At 43.8% G+C, this 24,183-nt stretch overlaps 1 protein-coding gene across 1 annotated transcript in view; it reads left to right on the forward strand.

The window, feature by feature from the left end:
* LOC129703370 (mediator of RNA polymerase II transcription subunit 12-like protein) overlaps positions 1–24,183 on the forward strand; it is a 453,395-nt gene that overhangs the window by 359,180 nt on the left and 70,032 nt on the right. The window contains exons 23-31 of the mRNA XM_055645744.1: positions 1,845–1,965; positions 3,641–3,742; positions 5,674–5,787; positions 7,108–7,325; positions 13,692–13,880; positions 15,340–15,414; positions 16,435–16,616; positions 19,154–19,315; positions 22,550–22,661. Of these exons, the coding sequence (XP_055501719.1) occupies positions 1,845–1,965; positions 3,641–3,742; positions 5,674–5,787; positions 7,108–7,325; positions 13,692–13,880; positions 15,340–15,414; positions 16,435–16,616; positions 19,154–19,315; positions 22,550–22,661 (1,275 nt within the window). The remainder of the gene's footprint in view (positions 1–1,844; positions 1,966–3,640; positions 3,743–5,673; positions 5,788–7,107; positions 7,326–13,691; positions 13,881–15,339; positions 15,415–16,434; positions 16,617–19,153; positions 19,316–22,549; positions 22,662–24,183) is intronic.

Below are 24,183 nucleotides of genomic sequence, written 5' to 3' on the forward strand. Positions count from 1 at the left end.
CTTTCCCTCCTTCCAAAGTTTAGGTGTGTCCTGGATTTGATACCAAGTGTCCATTATAGCCAGACCAGTATTTTAAAGGATATCTCATCCTCATGCTGATAATTAACAGGGTACTGTTTAATCTTGAATCAAAGGCAATGTGTTCCCACCAGTAACTTGCCAGCCACCCACCACCCCACCTTCCATTACACCTTCATTTGCAAAAAGAAAAAGAAAACTTAACTTTATTAAAATGGGAATATTTTGATCGTTAATATGACTCCTCTTTCCTTCTAAGCTCTAAAATTGAAAAGCCAAACTCTCTTTTATTCACAGGAAACAAAGCACGAGGGGAGGGGAAGGCATGGTGCAATTTAATTCCACGTTTGTGTGTACATTCCAACAAATAACAGGCAATGCGCCATTGGGTAAATGATCTGTGATATGTGGAGCATTTCCAGGAAAAGATTCACAACATCAAGTGTACTTTTTTGTTTATTTCCACATGTTAACCTCTTAAATAGAAGAAAACGCAACTTGATTGCTTTCTGCACTATTAAATAAGTCCGTAGACGTTGGGAGGATTTATTAGAAAGCTGTAATATGCACTGTGACCTTTATAAATCATATTGTTGCTGCAATGCTTACTGAGTGTAATGTATGAGATTCGTTTTTGCTTCCTGTCTTTTTAAAGGAAAGATATGAATGTTTAACGCTGGAAAATAGGAGCAGGAGTTTAATGTTTTGGCAATAATTGAACTTCTGTGAATTATTAGGAAATGTTTTCCCGATACACTATGTCAGATGTGTTGTGTCCCCAGGCAGAAAATGGAAATATAGATGCCAGAAGAGCTGAAGTCAGGCAACATCTCTAGAGGGCATGGAGAAGGGTCCCAACCTGAAACACACCCTATCCTTGTCCTCCAGAAATGCAGCCTGCCTTGCCACTTCAGCATTTTGGGTCTATACCAGTACAGTAGTGCCACTGCTTCAAGCCAAGTTCAGTTTATTGCCACACGCGCAAGTACGTCAAGGTACAGGTACAAAGAAAATTATTGCTTGCAGCGGCATCACAGGAACCCAGACTGAGACTAAAGGAAAGAACATCATGCAATAAAAAGACATTAGTGCAAAAACATAATTAGAAAAGCAAACAAGTCCATGCTTACTCAATAGGCGAACGGTTGCGTTCCATTGTCGAGGTAAGATTGGGGCTGTGCAGGCTGGGTCAAGAACCTGATAGTTTAGTTTAGAGATACTCTAAAATGGACATAGACCACTTTGGCCCACCGAGTCTGCGCCGACCAGCATTCACCTATTCACTGGTTCTATCCTACACACTAGGAACAATTTACAGAAGCCAATTGACCTTCAAAGTTGCAGGTGTTTGGAATGTGGGAAGAAACCGGAGTACCTAGATTTAGGGAAGATCTGAGGAAGATTTCGTTTGACCTAGATTGTTGGAAATCCATGTTAAACTGTCTGAAAAGGTGATGGGAGCGAAGAGTCTCACAACATTTAAGAAACACCTGGAGGATTTAGCTCTTAGGGCTAAAGGATTCAAGGAATATGGGGAAAAAGCAGGAATTGATTTTAGATGATCAGCCATGATCATATTGAATGGTAGTGCTTGCTCGTAGGGCCAAATGGCCTACTCCTGCACCTATTTTCCTATGTTTCTATGATGCTTTAAATCACATGGGCAATATGGTCTACAGACCAAGTGCTGGGAAATGGGATCAGTATGGATGGGTACTTAATGGGCGGCATGACCATGATGGGCTGAAGGGCCTGTTACTGCACTGTGTGGCTTAATGACATTTTTTGCACATCTCTAATGGCTGCTTATTTTACTTTCTTCAAAGGTCAGCGACCTATCATTTCACGACTCCTTGGCTACGTTCATTGCCATTCTAATCGCCCGCCAGTGCTTTTCGCTGGAGGATGTTGTCCAACATGTGGCACTTCCCTCACTCCTGGCAGCTGGTGAGTGCGCCTAGTTTCAGGATAAATCATGATCGTGTCTCATTCTTTGCATGAAGAGTGACAGAAGGATTAGATGATGGATCAGATTTCCAGATTGAAACTTCTATTCCAGCCCAAGTCTGGGGCAGGAATGCCAACCAACGTTCATCACTTTTGCTCATCTGTTTAGTTTAGTTTAGTTTATTATTGTCACCTGTACTGAGGTACAATGCAAAGCTTTTTGTTTTTGTGTTATCCTGTCAGGATTTTTGTGCTATCCAGTCAGCGAAAAGACAATACATTATTACAATCAAACTGTGCACAGTGTAGAGATACAGAATAAAGAGTATCATGTTTAGTGCAAGGTAAAGTCTGATTAAAGACAATTCAAAGGACTCCAATGAGGTAGATGGGCAGTCAGGGTCGCTCTCCAATTGTTTTAGTAGGTTCAGTCTGTACACCGACTCTGCTCTGCTGAGGCTCTAAAAGGCACCTGTCAGCCCACATTTGGAGAATTGTGCGCAGTTTTGGGCTCCATATCTGGGGAAGGATGTGCTGGCATTGGACAGAGTCTAGAGGAGGTTTACGAGAATGACCCCGGGGATGATCGGGTTAATGTATGAGGAGTGTTTGATGGCCTTGGGGCTGTACTCACTGAAATTTAGAAGGTATTAGGGGAGGATCTCATTGAAACCTACTGAATAATGAACGGCTTGAATAGAGTTGATCAAGAGAAGATGTTTCAGCTAGTGGGAGAGTTTACGAGTACAGGGCACAATTTCAGGATAAAAGGATGTACCTTTAGAATTGCGAGGAGGAGGAATTTCTTTAGCCATATGGGCTTGGAGTTGCCACGGTGGCACAGTGGTAGAGTTGCTGCCTTACAACGCCAGATACCCGTGTTTGATTCTGACCACGAGTGCTGTCGATAAGGAGTTTGTACAATCTCCCTGTGACAACGTGGGTTTTCTCCGGGCGCTTCAATTTCAGACCACGCTCCAAATACATGCAGTTTGTTAGGTCAATTGGCTTGGGTTAAATTGTAAATTGGCCTAGTGTGTTAATGTACGGTGTGTTCGCTGGCCTGCACAGATTCGGTGGGCGGGAGGATGCTATATCTCTAAAGTCTGAAGAGTCCAGCACCTGTGGCCTCTGGTGTTTGCATTTTAATAGAGTTTGAACTTATTAATCAGGCCAAGAGGTGGAAATATTGGTGGGTATTGATGTTATGTTGACACTACAAAGAATAGTTTCAAAGTCTACGCAAGATGTAAGGAATATTTGACAGTGTTTTTGTAGGTTTGTAGAAAATTATCTGTTCTTTTTTTCCAGTGTCAAAAACTGCTTATTTTCCCGGTTAGAATATTTATAAACTGTAAGGGAACATGCAAAGAGCTGGAGTAACTCAGTAAGTCAGGCAGCATCCCTGGAGTGCATGGATAAGTGATGTTTATGGTCAGGACCCATCTTTCAGACCCGTCTCAACAATGAAACGTCACCAACTCTGGAGTGCATGGACAGGTGATGTTTCAGGTCGGGACCCTTTTTCAGACTTGTCTCGAGATGGAACATCAGCTACCCATGTTCCCCTGCGGTGCTGCCTGACCAGCTGAGTTACTCCGGTGTCTTTCCTTGGTAGATCAGTGTCTGCAGTTGCTTCTCTCTACATGTGTAACCTGAAGTCTGTTTGCTGCAGCGTGTGGTGACCCAGATGCTGAGCCAGGAGCAAGGATGACATGCAGACTGTTGCTACACTTGTTCAGAACGCCACAAGTCAGCCCCTTCCCCCAAGCCAATGGTAAGTTTCCGGCTGGTGTTCCTTTCCCTGTTCCCCTTTCCAAGTTTTGTTATGAGGGGTGAACTGTCTGTACTGCTGAACCTGACCTGTTGACTAGATTGCAGCTGCAACGTGTAGTTTCCTTTTTTTTGAGTTTAGAGATACAGTGCGGAAACATGCCCTTCGGCACACCGGGCTCACTCCAACTAGCAATCCCCACACACTGACACTATCCCACACACTAGGGACAATTTACAGTTATACCAGGCCAATTTGCATACCTTTTGGAACGTGGGTGGAAAGCCACACAGGTCACAGGGATAACATACAAACTCCGTACAGACAAGCACCCATATTCAGGATCAAACCCGAGTCTCTGGCGCTGTGAGGCAGCAACTCTACTGCTGCACTAACGTGCCGCCCCCTCAGAGGTCAATGACATGTGGATGACCGCAGAATCATCGAACCATATAGCATGGAAACAGGCTGTATTTCTCAACTGAAGAAATTGCCGTCTGAAGAAGGGTCGCGGCCCAAAAGGTCACCCATTCCTTCTATCCAGAGATGCTGCCTGTCCCGCTGAGTTACTCCAGCATTTTGTGTCTTTGGTTTAAACCAGCATCTGCAGTTCCTTCCTACTCATATATCTTTCTTAAATTTTGCTATAGTCCCTGCCTCAACCACTTTGTCTGCCAGCTCGTTCCAAACACCCACCAACCATTGTGTGAAAAGGTTACACCTCAGATTCGTGGCAAATATTTCCCCCTTCACCTTAAACCTTAGGGTTCTCAATTCCCAGTCTTGGTTTCCTCCCACATTCTCCTCTATTCATCCTGTATTCATCTTGTACTCTTCTGGGTTTGAGTGCCAGTGAGATTCGTCCTTGTTTTTGAAGTGAGCACCAAACTCGCAGTTGCTCCTGCTAATGTGCTAACAGTGGACCTTTGGATTAAGTGACCCCCCACATGAGGGGTGTACCTTACCTGAAGGGCAGTATGCTAACGGCAGTACAGTGGCGCAGCAATAGAGTGGCTGCCATATAGCGCCAGAGACCCGGGTTCAATCCTGACTACCCGTGCTGTCTGTACGGAGTTTGCACGTTCTCCCTGTGACCATGTGGATTTCCACCGAGTGCTTTGGTTTCCTCCCACATTCCAAAGACGTACAGGTTTGTAGATTCTGTGACATTGTCCCTAGTGTTAAGGGTGTGAAAGTTCGATAAGATAGAACTACTGCATGGATGATAGATGGTGGGTGTGGGTTCGGTGGGCTGAAGGGCCTGTTTCCACGCTGTATCTCTAAACTAATCTGTAAGCTAAACTAAACTATCACCATTTGGGTAACGTAAATTCACCCTTACAGAATTCACAAATCACATCCCGAAAAATTTGAGATGCGGAAATGTATTCGCTCCCATGGAGGTTATGTGAAACTAAAAGTAAATAAGTAAACACCAAGAGTATTTTTGTTTGTGAATCATGTATGCGTGGATGACATGGGCGGCACGGCAGTTCAGCAACAGAGTTGCTGCCTTGCAGTGCCAGAGACCCAGGATTGATCCTGTCGACAGGTGCAGTCTGTACGAAGTTTGTACGTTCTCTTTGTGACCATGTGGGTTTTCTCCGGGTACTCTGGTTTCTTTCCACGTTCCAAAGACGTACAGGTTAATTAGGCTTTGGTAAAATTGTAAACTGCCCGCATGGTGCTGTTGGATGGTGCTTGTGCACGGGCGATCATTGGTCAGTGCGGACACAATGGGCCGAAGGGCCTGTTTCCGCATTGTATTTCTAAAGTCTAAAGACATGGCTGTGCGTTGCGTTGCGGAAACACGTATTACATCTCGTGCTTTAGGGACGCAACTGCCCCTTAACGCCGGGGTCACTTCTACAGCAATATAGTGAGGGTGCTTTAACATGACTGCAACTCTGTGAATAATGTTGTGTGGTCTGCAGGTAAATCGGTCCCTGGAATCCGCTCATCCTGTGATCGGCATCTGTTAGCCGCTGCGCACAACAGCATAGAAGTGGGGGCAGTGTTTGCAGTTCTGAAAGCCATTCTGATGTTGGGTAAGAATCTTTCACTGGAACAACTGTATTTTGGGTTTGATGTAATCCTAAAGACCTCAAACTAATTTTAACTGAGGGCGACACAGTGGTAATACGATTGTCTCATAGAGCCAGAGATGCTGTTTCGATCCTGACCTCACGTTCTCCTGGTGGGTTTCCTCCGAGTGCTCCGGTTTCTTCCCATATCTGAAAGTCGTGCAGGTTTGTAGGTCAATTGGCTTCTGTAAATTGTCCCTAGCGTGCAGGGTAGAACGGGTGTATGGGAGACCACTGGTCAATGTGGACTGTGTGGGCCGAAGGGCCTGTTTCCACGCCTTTTCACTAAAACTAAATTAAAAACAAAAGTCAAAAGGCTAGAAAAAATCTGTTCTTCTTCTTGGTCATTGCGCTGGAATGTTTGAATCTTGTAATCAATTAATTAGATTCACAGCTTGACTTATGGTGTGTAGGAAAGAACGGCAGATGCTGGTTTAAATCGAAGGTAGACACAAAATGCTGGAGTATCTCAGCGGGTCAGGCAGCATCTCTGGAAAGAAGGAATGGGTGATGTTTCAGGTCTTAAGAACGGTCTCGACCCGAAATGTCACCCATTCCTTCTCTCCAGAGATGCTGCCTGATCTCCAGCATTTTGTGTGTACGTTTAACTCATGGTGGGACATTTTGTCAATACAATAATCCCTCATTGTAGCGGACCTTGGAGGGGAATGGTGTATGTAATTGCTGATTGTCCACTATAACGGAATAAGGCTTTGTCCCCCCCATTGACATCACTGCGCTGGGCACCGGGTCAGAATCCTGGACCGCCATCACTGGGAGCCCAGTGGGACCTCCCTCACCACATGGAGCGCCGCGGCCCAAGATGGCCGCCCCGCACCACCTTTCCCAGCACGGCTGGTGAACGGCAATAACCGCTGATGCTAATTCCCACATTCAGTGATTGCGAGGAAAATAGGGGATGACGGTTGGTGGGGTGGCGGGATGCCCACGGGTGGAAACCCTGTCCCGCTCCGAGCGACAATCCCACAACCAATTGCCCACCCAGAGTTCAGGGTGAAAGGGCATTGATCATTAATCCCATTTCTCCTTACGAAGAGAGTAACCTGCCTAACCTGCCGAGTGTACAAAGTTCTAAAATGTGTTTTTGTTACTGCAAGCTAAAATACTAAAGGCTCCTGGTTAAAGTCATTAATTCCCAATAGTGGGCTTGTTTGCATGAAATACTCAAAGCCTCGTTGGGTCTGAGGGGCTTACTGGTTAAAATGCCAAAAGATATAATGCATAATCTTCAGTACACGTGACTGTGTTGTTGTTTATGTCCAGGGGATGCAGAGTTAGGCAGTAATAATGTTAACTCTTCCAACGCCGATGACTTCAGCACCACCAGCGTGCTGGCTCCGATCGGTATCCATGATGACATCGCCGACAATGTGATGCTGAGTACCGCCAACAATGCCAAGTCAATCAGACGCACTGTTTCCATAGAAACAGCCAACCTGAGTGAATACGCCAGGTTTGTGCTGAGGACTATTTGTCAGCAGGTAAGACCGAGTATAATATTAATGAGAGATTATTATCCAAGTCAAAACAGAATGAGTTGGAAATGACGTCTGGGGAGAGAGTCATCAGCTCCATGTTTGTAGTCAATAAACTCTCATCAGAACTGAGAAAGACTTAGGGTGGCGCAGCGGTAGAGCTGCTGCCTCACAGCACCAGAAACCCGGGTTGGATCAGAACTACGGCTACTATCTGTATGGAGTTTGGATGTTCTCCCCGTGACCGTGTGGGTTTTCTCCAGATGCTCTGGTTTCCTCCCACACTCCAAAGACGTACATGTTTGTAGGATAATTGGCTTCTGTATATTGTAAATTGTTCCTGGTGTGTAGGATAGTGCTAATGTATGGGGTGATCATTGGTAGGTGGGCCAAAGGGCTACTGGACTTAGACTCCAAACTATGAATTACTGGCAATCAAGGGGTGATCATTTAGATTTGCTTATTCTGATCTCCAGCGACCAATGTAGTTATCTGAAGACAATGTCAGCTGTACATGTTGGTCATGATAAATGATGGGTTAGAATCCAGGGACACAAAGTGCTGGAGTAATTCATCAGATCAAGAAGCATCTCCAGAGAACATGGATAGGTGATGTTTCAGGTCGATACCCTTTAGACTTTGGCGAAACATGGCAGAAACAGACCATTCGTCCCCACCGAGCCCATGCCGACCAGCGATCATCCCGTACACCAGCACTATCCTACACACTAGGAACACTTTACAAGTGTACCAAAGCCAATTAACCTACAAACACGTATGTCTTTGGAGCATGGGAGGAAACCAGAGCATCCAGGGGTAATCCACGGGGTCACAGGGAGAATGTACAAACTCAGCACCCATAGTCAGGATCTAACCCGGGTCCCTGGCGCTGTAAGGCAACAACTCTACCGTTGCGCCACTATGCCGCACTTCTTCAGACAAAATCCATGAATTCCTGGTGTCCAACATCATAAGCCTTGCTCTGCTTTGTGTTGTCGAGGGACAGATTCAATTGTTGACCATTCTTTGCCTCAGCCCACAATTGAAGGATGACAAATCATCACCTCAGACAAAGTGAGCAGAACGTACCCAGTTCATGGTAACTGGAGCCATAGATTGCTCTTGCATAAGAAAATTGGAGCAGATGTAAACTGGCTATTGGCATTAATCCAGTGCATACATGCCAACATGTCATCAACTCAGCTTTGTCAGAGGTGTTCTGTGAGACCACTATGTTTATATCTGAAGCTTTGGTATTTTTATAGTTATTGCTGTGCGCAACAGAATATTTTTGTCTGGACCAAGCACCAACCTTTCTGAACCCTTGTGGTCTTGATGCTACACCTGAGCTAGAATTTTCTGCACCTATTGTGCATATCCTCCACTGAAGAAGGGTCTCGACCCGAAACGGCACCCATTCCTTCCTGCTGAGATGCTGCCGGTCGTGCTGAGTTACTCCAGCATTTTGTCTCTACCCAGGAGATTTATGTCTCTCCTGACACATGGCTGCAAGTTTAGCCTTGCAGTTTAATTTGGTTCTGCTCTGCCAGCCTGTTTTTAACCAGCCTGGAGACTGATTTAGTTTATATTCCCATTCCTGTCTCCCCACAGACTCCATATCCTAATATCTTACCCACGAATATCTTGGAAACGATTCCTGAGTCATTTGTGGAAAATCTTTGTTAAAATAAACGGTTCCTAAATTAAAAGAAAATGTTTAAAATTATTTTCCTCATAAGGATTCCATTTGGATTCAAGTCTTTATTTTAGAGATACAGATACAGAGATACAGCGTGGAAACAGGCCCTTCAGCCCTCTATGTCCGCGCCGATCAGCAATCACCCTGTCCACTGGCACTATCCTACACACACACACACTAGAGACAATTTACAATTTTACCAAAGCCAGTTAACCTACAAGCCTGCAAGTGTTTAGAGTGTGGGAGGAAACCGAAGCACCCGGATGAAACCGACGTGGTCGCTGGGAGAATGTGCAAACTCCATACAGACAGCACCCATAGTCAGGATCGAACCCGGTTCTCTGGCATTGTAAGGCAGCTACTCTACTGCTGCGCCACTCTGCCGCACTCAAAATGCAAATTACTGGGCTTAAATTTGAGTGTACGTTTTTCTTATTGTTTGCAGTTGTGTTACTATTAGGGAAAAAAACCCATGCTTCCCATTTCTACAATGCATACAAAAGCCTAAGCAGGGTGAGGCCACACAGTCACTTGCTCTCCTCTGCTATTCAGTCACATCAAGTGCCGTAAATCCACTTTCCTGTCCATTCCCCACATCAGAGCACAAAGTGCTGAAGTAATTCAGAGGGTCAGGCAGCATCGCTGGAGAACATGAAGGTCATAAGGTCATAAGGAATAGGAATGGAATTGGGCCATTCGGCCCATCAAGTCTACTCCGCCATTTGATCATGGCTGATCTATCTCTCTCTTCTATCCCCATTCTCCTGCCTTCTCCCCATAACCTCCGACACCTGTACTAATCAAGAATCTATCTATCTCTGCCTTTGTGTCGAAAACCTTCTTCAGACCTCCCTTCCCCACATCCACAAACCTGCCTATCTCGGCTAGTGGAATTCTCAGTGAATTATGTCCCTGGACCTTTGAGGTAGGAAGCCCCAAAGATTTTAAACCCTGTTCCCATAAAAGACTTCCTACACTGGGACCAACCCCTCCCCCCCCCCCCCAATTATTCATTAATCCAATCAGGGGAAGTACCTTTCAGCATCTATCCTGATCTCATAGTCATACAGTGTGGAAACAGGCCCTTCAGCCCACTTGCCCACACCAACCAACAAACCCCATCTACACCAGTCCCTCCTGCCTGCATTTTGCCAATATCTCTCTAAACCTATCCTATCCATGTACCTATCTAAATGTTTCTTAAACATTGCATTAGTACCTGCCTCAACTACCTCCTCCAGCAGCTCGTTCCATCCACACACCACCATTTATGTGAAACGTGCCCCGCTCAGATTCCTATTAAATCTCTCCCCCATCATCTTAAACCATTGTCCTCTCGTTCTTGATTCCCCAACTCTGGACAAAAGACTCTGCGTTTACCCGATCTATTCCTCTCGTGATTTTGTACACCTCTATAAAATCACCTCTCATGCTCCTGTGCTCCAAGGTAAAGAATCCTAGCCTGCTGAACCACTCCCTATAGCTCAGGAACTCAAGTCCTGGCAACATCCTCCTAAATTTTCTCTGGGCCATTTTCCAGTTTGACATCTTTACTATAACATGGTGCCCAAAACTGAACACAATACTCTAAATCTCTTTCAGAATCTTACATATTTCACCACTCTGTTTTTTGACGGAAACTCCTGCCATGCCCAGAATAAATCTAATAAATCCACATTGTTATGCCTCTAAAGCTGGATTTTCGTCTTTCCGTAACTTCTACAGGAATGTTTCACTCTTCTGTTGAATCCTCCTTGTAATAAAAGCCAGAACTTCATTTGCCTTAGTACTGGGTGGCACAGTGTCACAACGATTGAGTTGCTGCCTACCAGCGCCAGAGACCCGGGTTCGATCCTGACCTTAGGTGCTGTCTATGTGGAGTTTATATGTTCACCCTATGACCGCGTAGCTTTTTTCCAGGTGCTTCGGTTTCTACCCACCTCCCAAAGACATGCAGGTTTGATGGTTAATTGGCTTCTGTAAATTGCCCCTAGTGTGTTGGGTGTGAAACTTGGATAACTAGTATGTGGGTGATGTTGGTCAGCGCGGACTCTATGGGCTGAAGGGCCTGTTTCCATGCTGTATCTCTAAGCTAAACTAAACTACTTGTTGTACCTGCCTGTCAGATATCTTTCCACCAAATGTAACTATTAGATATATATTTTTAAATTATTTAATTAAAATTTATTTATATTTATTTTTTTAAATATAATTAAGAATTATTTTAATTCTTTTCTTCCAAAATAAATAATCTTGTTATACTCTCGTAATGTTTTGCAACTGAACACTATTCTCCACACACCATGGCATTCACATTACATTGCACCCTCTCACCTCCTTTTGGAGAACTTAATTATCTAGTTGAACGGCTGTAGCATCGGCAGCAGATTTTAAAATCTTGTTTCAGACTTCCTTTTTACTTTCTCATTTCCCCACATCCACCACATGCTAACTCTGCATCTTAAAACAAACCTAGCCTTTGTCGAAACAAAGAACTGTAGATGCTGGTTTACAAAGGACACAAAGTGCTGGAGTAACTCAAAGCCTCAGGCAGCATCTCTGGAGAAGGGTCTCGCCCCGAAACATCACCTATCCATGTTCTCCAGAGATGCTGCCTGACCAGCCGAGTTACTCCAGCACTTTGTGTCCTTCTTATCTTAGTTTTTCCCTGTTCTGATGAAAGTTAACCAAAAAACATTAATGCCATATCTATCATTTCAGGTGTTCCCTGACCTGCTGAATATTTTCATTGTTTCTAGTATATTGCGTTTGTATGCAGAATGTGGAAATTTAAATTCCAGCTTTATAACTCGATTGTCCTGGGTTGTGATAGATCCTGGGTTGACTATGAAATGGATCCATTAATAGAGGGTTGACCACACCTGAACTGACCAATTGATGTGATCATAACAGAAAGGAAACTGACCTCATGATTCGAGTCCAAGAAACAAGATAACATTTTAGGCCAAAATTGCATTGTGAAATGAAGTGACTAAAATATTAACTTTTCATAAATTCATAACCGTATCTGAGTATTGTAGAGTCAATGAGCTACAGATGCTGATTTGCAAAAGAAGACACAGGGTGCCGGAGCAACTCAGTCAGGCAGCATCTCATAAGAACATGGATAGGCAATGTTTCGTGATGGGCCCCTTCTTCAGACTGATTGCAGGCTGAGAGGGGGGGGGGGGGGGGGGGGGGGGGGGGGAGGGCAATAGCTGGATGAGAGGAGATGGTTGGACAAAGCCTGGCAGGTAATAGGGTGACACAGGTGAGGAGGATTATTTGATCGGCAGATGGTTGGACAAAGGCAAGAAAGGAAAAGACAGATGGGAAACAAAAGGAATTGAACTGAGTATTGCTGCCGTTACTTTGTTAATTACAAGATGTATGATTTACTGTGTAAAATATACCAGTCGATCATTCTTGAGACTTAAATTGTTCAGATATTTCCTCATTTGTGATCTGATCATATCTGTAGCTACTATTTAAGAAACCTTTGGATAGGCATATTGGGATTGGAGGGATATGGATTATGTGCAGATGGATAAGAATTAGTCAGCATCGTGATCAGCACTGATATTGTGGGCCAAAGGGCCTGTTCCTGTGCTGTACTGTTCTATGTTCCTGTATTGATCAAGGAGGTGGAAGTTTAATTGAATAGGTGGTGCAGTGGTAGAATTGCTGTCTTTGCAGCAGCAAAGACCCAGGTTCAATCCTGACTACGGGTGCTGTCTACAAACAGTTTGTGCATTCTCTCCATGACTGCATGGGGTTTTTCTGGGTGTTCCGGTTTCCTCCTACATTCCAAAGATGTACAGGTTTTTAGGTTAATTGGTTTAGATAAAAATTGTAAATTGTCCCTAATGCGGGGATCGATGGTCGGCGCAGACTTAGTGGGCCGAAGAGCCTGTTTCCGCGCAGTAATACTAAACTAAACTAGACTAATTAATCAGACAGTCTCCAGATCCTATTGTTCAAAGGATTTTCTTAATTATCTGGTACATAACCCATTTTGTTGGATCTTTGGATTTTCATACTAGTTTAAATAAAACCAGAGAATTTGAAGAAAATAAAATCTTTATTTAATGTACTTTGAACTATAAACTGCATTCCAGCAACATGTGGGCTGGTAGATTAATTGTCCACTGTAAGTTGCCCCTAGTGCATAGGTGAGTGGACAAACCTGGGAGAAGTTGATGGGGACCTGGATTGGAGAGGATAGATTAGTGGAGGAATGGCAACACTGTGAGCTGGCATAGATCAGATGGGAAGAATGGCCATCCTCTATGGGTTAATGAAATGCAAACACGCAACAATTGATCAGCTGAACACGATCCCTTTTACCAGAACATACAGATGTAAACATGTCATGTAAATAGGATACCACAGTATCATGGGATGAAAAGCAAATGTACAAAATGTCACAATGTGCTGGAGTAACTCAATGGGCCAGACAGCATCTCTAGAGAATAGACACAAAGTGCTGGAGTAACTTAGCAGGCCATGGAGGAAATGGGTAGATGACATTTCAGATCAGGACCCTTCTTCAGACTCAAAGATGTGTAGTTTTCTCCTAAAATGGACAATGTGTCATTCAAATCATGTTCTTCTTCTTTACAGAGATATGGCTTTGAGTTTATAATGTTTATTTTGCCACCTTCCATTTGTAGGAATGGGTGGGAGAACATTGCCTCAAGGAGCCAGAGAGACTGTGCACGGATAAAGATCTGATTTTGGACCCAGTTCTCTCCAACAAACAAGCACGGCAGCTTCTGCAGCTTATCTGTTACCCGCATGGCCTTAAGGAAAGTGTGGAAGGAGACAACCCTCAGCGACAGCACATCAAGCACATTCTCCAGGTATGAAGGGCAGAGATAGAGCACGTTTTCTCTGCTGGGCTGAAAGGCTTTAATCATTTTTTAGTCATAGAGCCATACAACAAATTATCCACGCCGACCAACATGCCCCATCTATACTAGTGCCACCTGCCTGCATTTGTCCCATATCCCTCTAAACCTGTCCTATCCTATGTACCTGTCTAAATGTTCCTTAAACATTGCAATAGTACCTGCCTCAACTACCTTCTCTGGCAGCCTGTTCCATATACTCACCACCCGTTTTGTAATACAGTTACCCCTCAGGTTACGATTAAATCTTTCCCCTCTCACCTTATACCTATGTCCTCTGGTTCTTGATTCCCCTATTCTGGGCAAGAGACTGTGCATTTACCAGATCTATTCCTCTCATAATTTTGTACACCTCTATAAGATCGCTGCTCATCTTCCACCGCTCCAAGGAATAAAGTCCGAGTATATTCGACCTCTCCCGTATGGCTCAGGCCCACGAGTCCTGGCACCATCCTTGTAAATGTTATCTGCACCCTTTTCTATCACATGGTGACCCAAACACGATACTCTAAATATGCCCTCATCAACATCTTAAGAGCCTGTCCCATTGTACGAGGTAATTCAAGAGTTCTCCCGAGTTTCCCCTGATTCGAACTCGGAGAATTACGATAATAGCCACTCGTAGGTACTCGGGGCTCTCGTGGACATTTTTCAACATTTACCGCATATCCCGAGTACCTGCCATTAGCATTACGAGCCGCTAAGAGACGTCCCGATCTCCGACGTACCCGCTACATACATTCTACGTACTTACCATGAGTTTGATTTTTGCTTTAAACTCGGGAGAGCTCTTGAATTCCCTCGTACAGTGGGACAGGCCCTTTATATAACTGTAACATGACTTCCCAACATCTATACTCAATAGTTGGACACAAAATGCTGGAGTAACTCAGCGGGACAGGCAGCATCTCTGGAGAGAAGGAATGGGTGACGTTTCAGGTCTAGACCCTTCTTCTCCAGCATTTTGTGTCTACCTTCGATTTAAACCAGCATCTGCAGTTCTTTCCTACATATCTATACTTAATATTGGTGAAGGCAAATGTGCCGAAATATGAATATATTTGTTCAGCCAAATGGTATAAGGTACTGTTAAGAGGTGGGTTTTTTCTGGGTGCTCCAGTTTCCTCCCACATTCCAAAGACGTGCAGATTTGTAGGTTAATTGGCTTTGGTAAAATTGTAAATTGTCCTTAGTGTGTAGGCTAATGGAGGGATGGCTGGTTGGCACAGACTTGGTGGCCTGTTTCCATGCTGTATCTCTAAAATTATAACATTAAACTATTCATCACATTAATCTCATAGACTTCTCTATATTCTCTCCAATGTTTGTGAGTGTATGATTGAGGCAGTGAAGCAAGATACGGAAATGAAGAAGTCATGCAAGGAACTAATCCTATTCTTTCATTATTTAGAGTTTGGACCAATGGATCCTAAGGCAGTCATGGCTGGAACTCCAACTGATGATCAAACAATGCATGAAAGAAGCTGTAAGTTGGAAGTACAGACCTCGCGATCTTGATATTCATTTGTGCTTTCGAACCACAATGAATTTTGATCCAATACATCGCAGAAGAAAGGTCCCGACCCGAAACATCGCCAGTCCGTTCCCTTCACAGATGCTTCCAGACCCGCTGTTTTTCTCCAACACTTTGTGTTTTGATCTAGATTCCAGCATCAGTAGTTTCTTGTGACTCATCGTATCACTATGTTGTTGCTTGATTGACGTCCTTTAGGTAAATTGAGAAGAGTTCTTTCTTTAGTCAGAAGGTGGGAAACCTGTGGAATTCATTGCCGCAGATGGCTCATGAGGCCAAGTCATTGGGTATTTTTAAAGTGGAGATTGATAGGTTCTTGATTTGTAAGGGTGTCAAGTGTAACGGGGAGAAGGCAGGAGATTGGGGTTGAGAGAGGAAATAGATCAGCTATGATCGAATGGCGGAGCAGACTTGATGGGACAAATGCCCTAATTCTGCTCCTATGTCTTGTGATCTAATGATCTTATTGATAGTGATTTATTATTGCTATGCGTTACCGAGATACCACTACTACTAACACCACCGCCATTAATCACATCTTTCCATCTCCACCGTTTTCTGCTTTTTGCAGAGACCGTTCCCTCCGCAACTCCCTTGTTCACTCATCCCTTCCCTCTAAAACCACCCCCTCCCCAGGGATTTTCCCCCTGCAACTGCCCCGACTACGGGTGCTGACTGTACTGACTTTGTACGTTCTCCCCGTAACCTGCATGGGTCTTCTCCAGGCGCTCCAGTTTCCTCCAAAGATGAACTGGTTTGCAGGCTAATTGGTTTTGTAAAATGTTTAATTGTCCCTAATGTATGTAGGATCGTGTTAGTGTGCAGGGATCGCTGGTCGACGCGGACTCAGTGGGCCTCAGGACCTGTTGCACGTTGTATCTCTAAACTAAACTAAGAAGCTACCTGATCCGCTGAATTACACCAGCATTTTGTATCTATCTTGCACTTCTCAATAATTATCATTTTTGTTAGGGTCCAGCTTCGGTTACGGAAATGAACTTGTTGCTGGAAAATATCGCCAAGGCTACCATTGAGGTCTTCCAGCAGTCGGCCGAACTGAACTCTGTCCCAGTTTCCACGGGAGTTGAGCTGTTCCATGAGAGCAACAATGGGAACAACAATCCGAGGCAGAACGGCAAGAAGACATTTCTCAGGTAAAGCAAGGTTCACTCTACACTTTTAGGGGCATGGACTGGGGATGATAAATGATTCACAAAGATTTGCAAGAATTGGTCAGTAGAACACCGGACAGCACAGCACAGGACCATGCCCTTCAGCTCACAACGCCTGTGCCCAACATAATGTCAAGACCAACCATTATCTGCCGACACATGATCCATATCCCTGCATTCCCTGTATATCCATGTGTGCATAAGACCTTAATACCATTTGACATAGGATCAGAATTAGGACATTCAGCATCGAGTCCACTTCGTCATTAAATCATGGCTGATCTATCTTTCCCTCTTAACCCCATTCTCCTGCCTTTTCCCCATAACCCCTGATACCCATACTAATCTGTCAATCTCCGCTTAAAAAACAATGAATGACTTGGCCTTCACAGCCGTCTGTGGCAATTCCACAAATTCTTCTGCCTACTCCCTGTAACATTTGATGCCCTTCCTAATCAAGAACCTATCAATCTCCACCTTCAAATGGACCATGTTTGATGTCAGCACCTCAAATGTTAGCTTTGTCCAGCTGTCTAATTTCAAAAAGTGTTGCGGTAAAGAACAATCCTGCTTTCAGTTGATATCTCTTCATGCATTTTCCAACAAGACTCATTGAATGTCTAGGAAAAGGACAGAAGTCACCCTATTTTTATATCATCTATGCTTCAGGCACCCTGGGGCAAACCCACATGCCCCAACTGTTGGGTTGGCTGAGATTGAGATTAGCAGGTCTAGCAGAAAATAGGGCTTATTCGCTGAATAGTCTGGCTTGGATTTATTTCTTTGCGATACAGCATGGAAACAGCTGTATTCATTTTTTAATTCCAATTTCACTGTCACCTCTTCCTTCTCTTTACAAACTCTAGATTGCAAAAATGTGATGGCTTAGCAGCTTTTGTGTAGTGGGATGAACTGAGAATTGATATATGGTTCAATGGTCAATGGTGTTTTATTTATCACATGTGTAACTGCACCATAAAATTATTTTAGCATTTATTACACATGCTTTGGCCACATTTCCAATGTCCAAAGTCTGGTTGGCCCGCGCGCTCAATGTACTAAAGCTGTACCCGTGAACCGATGTCCCCCTTCTCTCCTTGTCTGGACATCTGTGTCACTCCTCCTGCAGCTGACCTTGAAGGCACTAGAGGCATTTCCCTGGTTTGATATATACCATAATTGACTAAAAATGAAATGGCAGGTTAAGAATATAGAAAAATAGGATCTGAGTAGACCTGGAGCTAATCAAATCATGATCTCCACTCCACTTTCTTACCTAGTCCTTGTAAGCCTAGGTTCACTTTGTGTACAGACATCTATTGATCTCAGTTGATCTCAGTTCTGAATGTACCAGGTTGTAAAACATTCACCCTTTCCTCGTTGGAGGTTTCTTAAGATTCAAAACAAGGAATTATTGCTCAATTTGAAATTCAGACTTTAGAGATGTGGGGCGTAAACAGGCGCAGGCACAGTGGTAGAGTTGCAGCCTTACTGCGCCAGAGACCCAGGTTCGATCCTGACTACAGGTGCTGTCTGTATGGAGTTTGCACATTCTCCCAGTTACCACGTGGGTTTTCTCCGGCAGCTCCAGTTTCCTCCAACACTCAAAAGATGTGCAGATTTGTAGGTTAATTGGCTTCTATAAATTGTCCCTAGTGTGTAGGATAGAACTAATGTATAGGTGATCATTGGTCGGCGTGGTATCAGTGTTTCCACGCTGTATAAACTGAACTAAACTTAACATGGACACAAAGTGCTGGAGTAACTCAGCGGGTCAGGCAGCATCTCTGGAGAAAAAGGATGGGTGATGTTTCCGGTCGGGATCCTTCTTCAGACTGGACTAAACTAAACTGTCCTCTTCAACCTTTAGTCACTTTTTAAAAATAATATTATAAATGGGATTAAGACATCACTGGACATCACGGGCAATATTAATTGCTCTCCTCAGTGGCTTCTCGTGATATTGGTGGTAGCTAGTGCTTGGACACTTCAGTCCATCCAGTGAAGGGATTCAGAGTGTCACCATGCTAACATGGCTGACTAGCTTGCTGGCTATTTTGGTAACCAAGCACATTGCAGTGAGCTTGGAATCTCACACAGGTCAAAACAGGTAAGATGGCAGATTTCCTGCCTCTCGGGTGCATTGGTGTGAACCAAATGTCTTTAGATGGCAGAGCTGTGTTCCTAGCATTCCCTGCGCTGTGAATTCTGTTTGCTCAATCATGTGCATTTGCATCAAAACAGGAGGTTCTCTGGCCTTTCTGTCCATGAAAGAGGTATTGAGACTGTAAATTGTCAAAGAATTTTAAAATGTTGACTATTTTTTAAATCGGTTTAGCAATTGAAAAAGAGGGTTAATCTGAAAGTGCTCTGATGGCTATTTGATAAGTTTCTTTGTGTGTGTGTGTGTGTGTGTGTGTGTGTGTGTGTGCGTGTGTGTGTGTGTGCGCATGTGTTTGTGTGCATGCCTGTGTCCATGTGTGTGTGTGTGTGTGTCTGTGTGTGTGGCTTGCATTCAGCTGCTCAGAAAGAAAAGGCGTTTGGCTTGTCGCTCCGCTGATTGCGAAACTCCCCACATCCGTTCAGGGTCGAGTACTGAAGGCTGCTGGAGAAGAGCTCGAGATGGGTCAACATTTGGGGTCATCATCTAAAAAGGAAAGGGATAGACAGAAGCAGAAAAGGTAAGAGAATTGTGAAGACAAGCTATTCAGAACGATTCAATGTTTCAATGATCCTTTGTTATCAGCTGTACCGAGGCACAGTGAAATTATTTTTTTTGCATACAGTTCAGTAAATTATCGGTATATATAAGCACAATCCCAGATTTTAAGTAGAAAAGTGTGTAGAAATAGTCCACTGAGACCATGTACAAGAGTCGCCAGGTTTGGCGCCATTTTGAAAGTCCAAGTTGCTTTAAGTGCAGCAGGCCATAAAGGCCCGTTGTCCTGGTAACGGTGCCGGGTCGGCCTGGCCAGGCGATGTGCCGATGTCCTCCGCCGCTGCTCCACCACTCCATGCTGCTGCAGGCCGCACCGAGCTGCACGCTCAGAGAGCTGTAGATGTTAAAGCTGTAGGAGTTAATATCTGTCAATAAAATATTGCCATTGTAAAGCAAATTGTTTGTAATAAAACTGTTTATGAAGTAACGACAAAGCCGGAAATTTCCAATGATAGACACAAAGTGCAGGAGTAGCTCAGTGGGTCAGGCAACATCTCTGGAGAATAGGAATAGATGACGATTAAGATCAGGACCCTTCTTCAGAGGGATATTCCAAACTTGATTCTATATTCTCTGTTGGCAGTTGACGTTAGAAAGTTGTGCTAGGTTATCTGGTTTAATGTACACTACAGACAAATAAACCAAATGGAGTGCAATGTGAACATGTTTCTATATCGTACATGTAGCAAAAGCAACAAGGGACAAAGACGGACAGGTTTGAAGGTTATTTGGCTTGGTATACATGTAAATTGTCCCTAGTGTGTGTAGGATAGTGTTAATGTGCAGGAATCACATGTCAGTATGGACTTGGGCCTGAACGGACTGTTTCCGCACTGTATCTCTAAACTAAAAAAAAAAAAAAGGAAGGTTATATAGAAAAACCTGTTGATGATGGAAATCTGAAACAAAAAAAAAAAATTCTAGAAAGGTTTGGCAAGTCAGACAGCACCTGTGGAAAGAGATACAGTTAATGAATGGTCTTTGGCCTGAAACATTAACTCTCTTTCACTTTTCCAGATATTGCCTAATCTGCTGAATATTTCATAACATTTATTTTTTAATAATGAGAGATACATTTCTCTTGCTCCCTCTTACCCCCTCCAAAGTCTTGAGACAGATGCATTGATGGAAATCCAGTTTTCCTGGCTATCGAGGTGGTCTTTGCATATTATGTTGGGTAATGTCATGGATTTGGGTGAATCTCGGGCCCATCTCTGAATTCATTCCACTTTTTAGTCATGAGTTTAGTTTATTAGTTTAGATTCTTGATTAGTAAGGGTGTCAGGAGTTATGGGGAGAAGGGGTTGAGAGGGAAAGATAGATGAACCTTCATTGAATGGCAGAGTAAACGTGATGTGCCGACTGGCCTAATTCTGCTCCTATAACTAATGAACAGAATAGCTTTAACTGCATAAAGTTGATGGTTAGAAGCAGCAAAATTATAACTTTAAAGCTATTTTCTAAAGAAGACATGGGTACAGATACAGCTGGTGATTCAAGTGGCAGAATAAAGGAAATGGCTCATGGTTCAGGAAATGATGCCAACCATGGTTTAGAAGTTCATGTTGCAATCAGCAGCCGCAAATTATTTCTGGATGTGAACATGAGTTATATACCCATGTGAGAATGCTGCCCCTCAAGTTCCTATTTTCCACTCTCACCTACGTCCTCTGGTTCTTAATTCCCCTACTCTGGCTCTGTGCATTCACTGCGTCTATTCCCCTCATGATTTTGTACACCTCCATGCGCCCCTCATCCACCCGTGCTCTAAAGTAAATAGTCCTAGCCTGCGCAACCTCTCCCTGTATCTTAGCCCTTCAAGTCCTGGAAACATCATTGTAAATCTACACTCATTCCAGCATGTGCTGAATTTTGAACCATAAGTTGATTTATGTATTTGGCTTATGAATTCATGAGTGAATTCATAATTAGCCAGTGAATTTATAAGTAAAATCATAAGCCAACGTATGAATTTATTCCTACAAATCAGTGTCACCAATTTGTCTATTTGTCACTAGCGTCTTATATACATGAGGTTATCAATTGTCAGGGGTGGGAGATTGCAACCTTCACGTGGTCCGCCCTGTTTCGACGAATGCAATCAACCCGGCGTGCACAATCAAATAAGATCAAATAGAACAAGTTGTCCTACAAATTTAGGCTGTGCATGCCATAGATCAACTGTCAAATATATTAATCTCTTAATAACCAGATCACTGACCGAAATATAAATAGATGTAGGTAGATTTGGTGATGCAAGGAAGTGCATATGCTTGAAACTTGAGCAAAAAAGAGAGTGCTGGAGGAACTCAGCAGATCAGGCAGCATCTTTAGAGTGTAGACTTCAGCCCACTGAGTCCGTGCCGACCTATGATCATCCATACAATAGCGCTATCGTACACCTTATGGACAATTTACACTTTACCTGAGATGCCACGATGACACAGTGGTGGAGCTGTTGCCTGACAGCACCAGAGACCCAGGTTCGATCCTGACTACGGGTGCTGTCTGCACAAAGTTTGTGCAGCATGTTCTCCCCATGACAGTGGGTTTTCTCTGGGAGCTCTGGTTTCCTCCCACATTCCAAAGACGTACACATTTGTAGGTGAATTGGCTTCTGTAAATTATCCCTGATGTGTAGGATAATGTATAGGATGATCGCTGGTCGGCATGGACTCGGTGTTTCCGCGCTGCTTCTCTAAATTTAAAAAAAAATCTCCAAACTTGTACGTCTTTGGAGTGTGGGAGGAAACGGAAGCACCTGGAGAAAACCCCATGCAGTCACAGGGAGAATGTACAAACTCCGTACAGACAGCACCCGTATCCCAGGTCCCTGGCGCTGTAAAGCAGCAATTCTATCTCTGCACCACCGAGCCACCCATTTGTGGAGGGAATAGGCAGATGATACTTTTTCAGGTCAGGATTTCTCTTCTAACTGATCAGTCAGGGAAAGGGTCACGGCCCGAAACATCCACTCCGAAACTATTCCCTCCAGAGATACTGCCTGACCCGCTGAGTTCTTTCAGCACTTTGTGTTTTTGTTTGAGTGCAATTGTTGATCAGTGTTAACATGCATGCTAATATTTCTGAATAAAATAGTGTTTTTGGCCCATGCTACTGCCTCATTTAGTTGATGACTGAGGACGTCCTGCGTTGGTGACCTGGGTAACCTCTGTCTTGTTTTCTAAACCCACAGCATGTCATTGTTGAGCCAACAGCCATTTCTATCCTTGGTCCTCACCTGCCTGAAGGGTCAGGATGAACAGAGGGAAGGCTTGCTGACCTCCTTGCAAAACCAGATCAACCAGGTAATGGGTTCTAGGGATGGAAACCACCGCAGGTGCTGTACACATCTGTACGGGGAAAAACTAGAATTTAGGCACTTGATGTCGGGCATTTTAATAATTATAGGGAAGATGAGTAGTCTTGATAAACACGATGGGTAAAATGGCCAACAGAGGGAACTTAAAGATTTCAGTGAGGCAATAAATAGAAATAGGCTCTGAAGAAGGGTCTCGACTGGAAACGTCACCTATTTCTTTTCTCCAGAGATGCTGCCAGATCCACTGAGTTACTCCATCATTTTGTGTCTATCTTCCATGCAAACCAGCATGGAATGGAATGCTATTTATTGTCATTCAAACCTAGGTTTGAACGAAATTACATTTACTACAGTTATTTACATTACAAAAAAACCCAAGACCACACTTAACACAGTTTACATTAACATCCATCACAGTGAGTCTCCAACACCTCCTCACTGTCATGGAAGGCAAAGTCTTATCTCTTCCCTTTGTTCTTCAACCGCGGTCCAACTGTAGCGTTGAGGTGAACTGGGGCTCCGATGTTAAAGCCCCCGGCGGACGATGGTAAGTCCTGTGGCCATTTTGCCACGCCAGTTTCGCATCTGCAGTTCCTTCCATCACAATGATCATGGTGTTTAGGTTCCACAGCACAGCTGGTTTAGTTAAAATAAACATTGGGAGGTGTAAACTCAGGTGAGGGCAATAAAACTGAGCAGGGAGTATTGACTTTTATTGCGCCCATTTGTTATACAAATGGGAGAGTGTTTTTTTAAATAGCAAGGAAGGTAAGGTTGAAGATAACTCTGGGGAAAGACAAAGATGAAAGGTTACAGGGACATTGATCAATGTTGAGTTATCTAAAAAATGTAGAATGTACAAGTAACCATTTTGGTGTGAGAATAAATTTTGTTGTGGGCGCTGCGAATCTTTAAAACACTTTGTGTTCTCACAGAGTGCAACAGTGCGCATTGTTAAGGCCTTCAATAAACTGACTTGTCTGAGAAATTCACCACTGATCTATGAGATGTTTTATTTTATGTCTATTCCTATCTGAGCTGGGCCCCAAGTAAAGCCCGTTTCAGGGTACAAATGAAACAAAAAATAACCTCCTACATGCATGAAAGAGCATGTTCACATTATAAAGATGGACATGTCTATAAGCCACAGGAGCACAATTAAACTTTTTGGCCCATGGCGTCTACTCCACCATTCAATCATGGCTGATCTATCTTTCCCTCTCAGCCCCATTCTCCTGCCTTTTCTCTGTAACCTTTGACACAATTACTAATCAAGAACCCGTCAACTGCGGCTTTAAAAATACCCATTGGCCTCCACAACCGCCTGTGCAATGAATTCCACATAGTTCAAGTTGCAGTGTATTTGCTGACAGTAAATGAGTTAGAAATGTGGTCAGGAGAGAGTCCTACAGTAAGCGGTTTCTTTAGGTCTTGGTATAGTGAAAAGCTTTGTTTTGCATGCTACCCAAACAAATCAGATAATACTATACAATCACATCAAGCACAGG

The sequence above is a fragment of the Leucoraja erinacea genome, chromosome 14, assembly GCF_028641065.1.
Source record: "Leucoraja erinacea ecotype New England chromosome 14, Leri_hhj_1, whole genome shotgun sequence".
Classification (NCBI taxonomy): Eukaryota; Metazoa; Chordata; class Chondrichthyes; order Rajiformes; family Rajidae; genus Leucoraja; species Leucoraja erinaceus.